The sequence below is a fragment of the Molothrus aeneus genome, chromosome 18 (genome assembly GCF_037042795.1).
Source record: "Molothrus aeneus isolate 106 chromosome 18, BPBGC_Maene_1.0, whole genome shotgun sequence".
NCBI classification, from domain to species: Eukaryota; Metazoa; Chordata; class Aves; order Passeriformes; family Icteridae; genus Molothrus; species Molothrus aeneus.
The window spans coordinates 2,350,326-2,357,990 of NC_089663.1; the positions used below are offsets into that span (position 1 = coordinate 2,350,326).

The following is a 7,665-nucleotide window of genomic DNA, read 5'->3' on the forward strand; positions in this document are numbered from 1 at the left end:
ATTGTTTTTCCTTTCTGTGAAAAACGCCAATCACTCATTTTTAAAATTCTAAAAGTTTAATAGTAATAAAATGGTTATAAAAATAGTAATACAATTAGAGTAATAATAATTTGGACAAATTGAATTAGAACAATATGAGACAATAGAGACAAAGAGTTACAGACGTCTGGGTACCTTTTCTGGGCAGCACCAGCCCGAAAAAGGACCCAGGTTAACAGAGGATTAACCCTTAAAAACAACAGCCTGTTGCATATTCATACGCTTCATACATTATGCATAAATTCCATTCAAATACAGGATTCTGTCTGGTCATCATCATCGTCTTCCTCTTAATCCTAACAGCACCTTCGAGGTGGGAAGAAGTTCTTTTCTTCTGATAAGAGGGCAATAAACTCTTTTTTCTGAAAGATTTAGGTGTCCTGGGGCTGCTATCTGGTGAGAGTGCCTCATTCCTTTCTTTAAAAAAATCCCACTAACATATATCTTATTTTAACTACAAAAGTTGCCTTTTAATTACAAGACTACATTTATCATATTATTAAAATGTTCATACAGCACTGCTAATCAATACATCAAAATACATATGGTAAATATCTGCGTAGAGCCATATAATATGCACTTTTCACACTTTCTCTGAGGCTCAGAGAATGTGAATCCCAGAAATATTCTTGGGAAGTTGTGCCTTGCTTTTCTCTGTGACGAGCAATGTGGCTACATTTGGTCTCACAAATGAGAGCGAGTCCCGCAGGCACAGAGTCACCCACTGCGAGTCCCACAGGCCCGGCAGCCGCTGGTGCAGCTGGGCTGGAGCGGCGTGACCGGCGCGGGGCGAGGAGCACGGGCAGGGCCGGGCGCGCTCCGCTGCTGCGGGCGGTGCCGGGGCTGAGCCCGCCCCGCCGGGGCTCCGCTGCCGGGGCGGCTCCGGGGGCGGGACACGGCCCGGGCCGGGGCAGAGGCGGTGCAGGCCGCGGGCAGCAGCAGCAGCAGCAGCGCCATGCCGTTCGTGGAGCTGGACACCAGCCTGCCGGCCGAGCGGCTGCCGCCGGGGCTGGCGCAGACCCTGTGCGCCGCCGCCGCCGATATCCTGGGCAAGCCGGCGGAGGTGAGCGGGGCCGGGGGCGGCGGGGCTGACGGGGGCTAACTAACCGTGGCTAACCGTGACTTACCGTGTCTGTCCCGGCAGCGGGTGAACGTGACGGTGCGGAGCGGGCTGGCCATGGTGCTGTCGGGCTCGGCCGAGCCCTGTGCCCAGCTGGCGGTGTCGTCCATCGGCGTGGTGGGCACGGCGGAGCAGAACAAGGCGCACAGCGCCCGCTTCTTCGATGTCCTGACGGCGCAGCTGGGCCTGGGCCCCGATCGGTGAGTGCGGCCCGGCGGGGGCTCAGCCTGAGGGGTCTGTGGGGTCCATGGACATGGAACACGACAAACAAGTGCCAAGGGATGTTCAGAGCAGTGGAGATAGTGGCAGTTCCCGTGTCCTCCAGGAGATTAAGTTGTGATACCGATCCAAGACAAGATTGCTAACAAACACCAAGTGCTTGTGGATGCTGAATCCCAGATATGTGGTTTGGAGCCAGATAAAACCACAGACTGGTATGCACTTGTGGAACAGTCTGGGCATTACTGTTCTCTGAAGTTCAGTAGTTACTGTTGGTGAAGCTGGTGCAAAACCCTATTGGAATCGGTAGAGCTTCACCCTGCCAGGGTGTCACCTGCCAAATGCTGGAACAAGGCTGTTCCTGAAGGTCAGCCATGTCCATCTCTGCTTGTCTTACCCATCTCCCCAAAGCAGAGTGATAATAGTACTTCCCTGTCTCTTGGGCGCTGTCAGGACAAGTCCCTGGCAAGATTATGCACTATGTGGCTCCTTCTAAAATGGACAAGTATCTCATTTAAAGTGTTGAAATACAGACTGTGGGTGAAGTCTGTTTGTACCCTGACCCATACACAACTTATGTTTCCTTCTGTTAAATGAACACCCTGAAGTGTAAGACAATGAGACCCTGGTGCAGATTTTCTACTATGTTGCAAACTGGGCAGCAGTAATGTTTAATTGTAAAATAATGTTTCCTGTCCACGTTTTTGCTCTTTTACCCAAAAGGATTGTCATCCGCTTTTACCCTCTGGAGCCCTGGCAGATTGGCAAGAACAGGACAGTCATGACATTCCTGTGATCCTTGGAGCAGCTGCTGGAACAAAGCCAGGATGAAGGCAACCCAGAGATGATCAGCTCTGTCTGTCTGCTTGTTTCCTCTTGTGATCCAATCTGTGTAGCTCGATTCACTTTTGTATTTGCGTCCTGTACACACAAAGTTCAAGAGTGAAGCAATCAACTGATTTTACTGAAATAGTTCAAAGTCTTTGTCTCAAGTTCAGGCCTAGACAAAGCTGCTTGTAGCAGTAAAAAGTTTAGTTCTAGAACATTTGGCTTTACTGAGGACCAGAGAGGTTCTGAGGTTTATCTAGTTTTTCTCATCTTTTGCAAGGCAGAAAAAATCCTTTTTTCTGTTTCTCTGTGGCAGCAGAAGGGTCTCAGGCCAGTGAAGATGACCTGGAAGTCAAATTATTTTCTTTTCAGGCTCCCCTGAAAGCCCTTTCTGGAAAGAGGGGTGATTATTAGGAGAGAAGTTTAGGCATTGAAGAATCATGTCAGATCTTGTGCTCTGTGCTCTGCCCTTGCCACCTCCTGTGACTGCTCCTACAAAGTGTTATTTGTTCACAAAGTTTCCATGGCTCAATGTCTGTCTGCTGATGGCAGTGGCTGAAGGAGAGAGTCACTGCTGAAGACCTGCACTGTGCCACCAGAAAATGTTTTGAAGTTTCTGCTACTGCCAGCTTTAATTCCTGTTGTTCACTGTTTGTCCAGAGTCCTTTTCCTTGCTGTTATGGGGAGTTTTGGGATGATACAGTATCTCACTGTGATCTGTGCTGATGTTTCTGGCTCAGTGTCCCTCCAGAGAAGTGTTTTGGGTTTTTAGGACCCATATACTCCCTCACTTTATAAGTAGAATACACAGGGCATTTCATTATAACAAAAGCAAGGTACTTTTTGTGTACAATGTTGCCTTTGCCTTCTGCTGCTAATAAAATTATTTATCAGTTCCCTTTCTCTTTGTGACTTGGTCAGGGGGAGCTCAGGGAGCTCAGGGCACATCCCTGAGACAGGAGGGTGCATGAGAACACAAGAATGAAGGGGGCTTCTGTGCTCCTTCATTCTAAATCATTCTAAATGGAGTTTTATTTGTTTATGGCTTGAGGTATCTTCTAATTACCATTTAAAATTGTTTGTTCCCTGTATACCATAATTAACTTCTATATTTGACAGATCTGACAGGAATATAATACCAAACACAAATTTGTGTATCAGGCTGGGGGCTGCACCTTATCTGGTTAATAAACTGTCACAAAGCTTCTTTTGATAAGTGTCAGATTGCTGGCTCACAGCACTGGGGGTTTGTAGGTGTTAGTGCTTGGAGACTGACATTGTGACTGCCCAGGTCTCTCCACTTTCTCAGGAGGTCTTTTCAATCTAAAGTTGTTGAAACTCAGGCAGCAGCCAGGTAGGTGACCTGAGTCTGAGAACTGACTCAGCAGTACTGTGTTGCAGAGAAGGGGGTGCACAGCCCTGGCTTTGCACCAGCTGAGGTGAGTATTCCAAAATGCAGAAAATGTTCTCACTTTAATTCTGATCTGCAGATGGTTCATTTCCTGGAGGTCCTTCTGCCTCCTGAAGTAACAAGCACAGACCTTTGCCAAAGCCTTTGTTTCCTTCAGAGAAACCTTGCTCAGCCCTGGGCCCCAGCTCTCTTGGTTTTGGGCCATGTTGGCCACCCTGGGGACTTGTGCAGTCTCAGCTTTCCTCACCCTTGGCTGCTCCCAGTGTGGGCTTGTGCTTGGGAACAACTTCCCCAGGATTGCAGAGTTGAGCAAGAAGATGTAAGAAAGTTCATGTTACTCTGAAGAAATGGCCTATTTTTTACTTCACTGAGCTAATGTTGGAGTAGGTTTGACAGTATTTTGGGACTCTAATCCCCCTGCAAAGGGTTTATGCAGGCCCCTGGAACCCCCCCAGGCATGAACACATCAACCAGAAAAGCAGGAAACGTTTTTCACTCCTCAGGTTGGGGAAAATCAGATACATCACCCTTATCTATGGCTCAGCAATGACATCATAAAAACCCTTTCCCTTGCATGCAGATGGTCCCTGTTCCAAGGGCTGGAGCCTGCCTGACACCTGGAGTTAGCTCCCAGCTATGGTTGATCTTTTACTGTTGTAACTCCCCAGGCCTAACCTCCTAAGGTTGACAAATATTTCTGCTCCCCAAATATGTTCAAACTGGAAGGCAATGCCCTGATTTTGAACACTGAGTAACCATTTCCTAGCCCCAAACCTTTGGACTTTGGACAATCTGTCTGTGTATTTACACTAGAGAGGAGCAGTGAGGCCCTGAGGATGATGCAGGGCACCACTGACAGGAAAGTGCTGCAGGGTTGTGAGAGCTTTGTGAGTTACTCTGCAAACACAGCAGTGGGATGCTGCTGCTCACAGCAGCCCTGTGCTTGGTGTGTCATGGTGGAAAGAGGGGCATTTACACAACTGGTACATTTGAGGTGAGGAGAGCTGTTCCTCAAGTGCTAAGGGGTGATTCAGTGCAGTGCTTGAGCACCAGCTTACCTTCATCAGTGAGTGGGATGTGTTGTAGGAGTGTTTAAAGGTGAGGTTCTGTCCCACAGCTGGGGCCTTGCCAGCCTGTGCTGGGGTCTCTGTGGGGCTGAGGATGGCACCTCTGCTCTCTGACACTGCTGTCTGACCACCTTACACATTATTTATAAAGTCATTTCCACACAGAGCTGTCTCAGTGCTGCTGGGCTCCACTTCCCCCAGACCCCAGGGGCACCAAGTGTGTTCCCATCTCCAGCTGGCTCCATGGCTTTAGGGAAACTCGGTGGCCTTGGGCTGATTTCCAGCCCCCTGGGCAGGGGATCCACACACATTCAGGGTTTTGCCCACACACCCCACACCAACTGCACCTGAAGCTCCTGGGGCAGAGTAACATCTGACCTTCCTGTCACCTGCTGAGTAGGGGCAATCTTCAGAGCTCTTAATTTCTGAAGCTGGTATCTAAATTTTGCAGACGGGCTGCAAAAAGAGGGTGACAGGCCTTTACTTTGTGAAGGAAAGCAGCTCTGCCCAGCACTGTTTGTGCAGGTGTTGGAGGGCTGAAAAGGCAAGGATCTGCTTTCTGCCCTTGCACCATTTTTCTGAGAAATCCCCAGATTCAGCTTGGAAGATCAGCTCCACATTTTGGAATTGGGTTGCTGAAAGACAGTGACAGTACCTTTCCTTGGCAAGGAATGCTCATGGTCCCAGTGTTGATGGGTCAGACAAGACTGTCCAAGGGTACAGAAACACCTTTCTGTCCTGACAGCTTCTGAGTGGGAGCAATCCTTGGATGTATTAATCCTTGGAGGTGGTATCCAAATTTCGGTGGTGGATCCCTGAAAGGGAATGGTGACACTTTTCCATAGGAAAGAAAACAGCTGGCCCCAATGTTTCAGGGGCAGATACCAGGCTGCCCAGGGGAGGTAAAGGCTATCAGGACTTTGCTGTCCTGGTACTTTTGGTGTTGATGAAGTGAGTCTTAAGCTGCACCAGGGGAAGTTTAGATTGGATATTGGGAGCAATTTCTCCACAGAAAAACTGATTCAGACATTTGACCTGTCTGTTAAAAACGAGACTAGAGTCCCGGTACTAAAGTGATTTCAGCATTTATTATAATAAAAAGAAAGGCCTAAAGCAAGGGGGCCCGGGCCGAGCAGGAACGTTCCTGTCGAGGATGGAGCAGCTGCTCAGCAGCGATGGCCCCGATGTCCCGGGGAACGGCACACATTCACTGGGTCAGAAGCCCCTTTTTATCCTGTTTTTTGTCCCTTTTGGATTGGTTTCTGTTTGGATCCTTTATTTGTATGAAGGTTTAAGGCGCTCGATTGGCCCATTGCAGTTCTGTCCAGGCTGGCTGGTTTCGCTTGCGGGTGGCGCACTTAGGTGTAATACGGTACGTACCGTATTTCTTATAACTACCCTTTTAACCCCTATTACAATAATCAGACTAACACTACATGCTTAACAATTCTCAACTATTCTACAACAGTTCCTAACCTATTTTTAACACTGCCCAGGGAGGTGGTGGAGTCACCGTCCCTGCAAGTGTTTAAAGAAGGACAGGACGTGGTCTGGCCGGCACGGGGGTGTCGGTTCCCAGCCGGGACCCCGAGCCCGGAGCTTTCCCAGCCGGGATCGCGAGCCCGGGGCTTTCCCAGCCGGGATCGCGAGCCCGGGGCTTTCCCAGCCGGGACCCCGAGGCTTTCCCAGTCGGGACCCCGAGCCCGGGGCTCCCTCAGCCGTCGCCAAGCGTCCTCAGTCGCCGCTCCCGCCCTGCCGCCTCCCAGTGCGCGGCGCTGCCATTGGCTGGCTGCGGCAGGGCGGTTCGGCCAATCAGGCGCTGCGTTGTTGGCGCCGCGGCTCCGGAGGCGGTTGCGGTGGAAACGGGCGGAGCGCGGCTCCCGGGGGAGCGGCGGGAGCCTGAGGGACCCGCGCTGGGAAACCGCGGGAGCGCCCCGGGAACCCCCGGGAATCCCCGGGAGCAGCGCCGGCATGCCAGGGGCGGCCTCGCGAGGTGAGTGTCCCGTCCGCCCGGCCCCGCGGAGGGGCAGCGGCGTTCGGGCCCTGCCCCGTGAGGGTGGCGAGAGCCCGGCCTGGGCGGCCTCGTCCGTGCCCGTCCCTCCGCGGAGCCGCGGGCGGAGGCCAACGTGGGCTCCCGCCTCCTCCCGCCCCGTGTGCCGCCCTCCGGGCCAGCGGCGAGAGCAGCGTCCCTGGCCTCTGTGCAGAAAGTGATCGTGTTCCGTCAGAACGGCTGTGCTGAAGCGAGGCGGAGCTTTGTAATGTTAAAAAAAGAAACCCAGAACAAAAATGAAGTGTTATTTAAACGTGTATCTGAAATGTATGGATCCCAAGTGTAGCAGGAACAACAAAAGCTGGGAAAGCCCAAGTCACTCCCTTTGTTTCTTGCTTAGAAGTTGAGAACACAAGTTCTGGGAGCAAGAGCTGACATTGGAAATATTTGCTTAAATTTTAAACTGCTAAGGTTAAAGGAGAGAAGGTTTTGAAGGCAAAAGTCTTGCTGCATTTCAGGATGTGCACACCTGTTGTAGCCACAGATTTATAGCCGAGACACTCTTGTATCTGAAGAAATTCAAACGGGTTTGTAGTACTTAATATGAAAGAGGAGTTATTTTTTGCCTGCTTGTCTCATGTAGCTGTGTTCCTCTGGAAGTGCTTGCAGGGACATTCAGTTCCTAAGTGCTGTGGCCCTGCTGTAACTCCCTCCTCAGGCAGGGTAGTTTTGCAGCCATGTGCAGTGCCTGGTTTAAACCAGAATGGAATAACACCCTGCCAAAGCTGTGGGGCAACACCCAGCCCCTGTTTGCCAGCAGCACCTCAGTCCTGTCTGGTTCTGTGCTTTCAGCCTGTGAACACCAGGCTGAGAGATGCTAAGTATTTGTTACTAAGTTCCTGCCTGTTACAAGCTTCCAGTATAAATAATAAGTGGAACTGAAATTGTTTTCCCACCTTTTCTGCAGTTGCAGTTTCCCCACGAGTCCAGC

The 7,665-nt window shown here is 50.7% G+C and overlaps 1 protein-coding gene across 1 annotated transcript; it reads left to right on the forward strand.

The window, feature by feature from the left end:
• Positions 1-912: 912 nt before the first annotated feature.
• LOC136564230 (D-dopachrome decarboxylase-like) lies at positions 913-3,103 on the forward strand. The gene is made up of 3 exons (XM_066562087.1): positions 913-1,102; positions 1,184-1,359; positions 2,102-3,103. The coding sequence occupies exons 1-3, from the start codon at positions 995-997 to the stop codon at positions 2,172-2,174; spliced, it is 357 nt and encodes a 118-aa protein (XP_066418184.1). The 5' UTR covers positions 913-994; the 3' UTR covers positions 2,175-3,103.
• Positions 3,104-7,665: the final 4,562 nt, after the last annotated feature.

What these genes read in the sequence shown, in the direction of transcription:
- LOC136564230 (XM_066562087.1), top strand. Translation starts at nt 995, where the DNA reads ATGCCGTTCGTGGAGCTGGACACCAGCCTGCCGGCCGAGCGGCTGCCG. An exon ending in TCCTGGGCAAGCCGGCGGAG is followed by an intron (nt 1,103 to 1,183) that starts GTGAGCGGGGCC and finishes CTGTCCCGGCAG; the next exon opens with CGGGTGAACGTGACGGTGCG. An exon ending in CTGGGCCTGGGCCCCGATCG is followed by an intron (nt 1,360 to 2,101) that starts GTGAGTGCGGCC and finishes TTTACCCAAAAG; the next exon opens with GATTGTCATCCGCTTTTACC.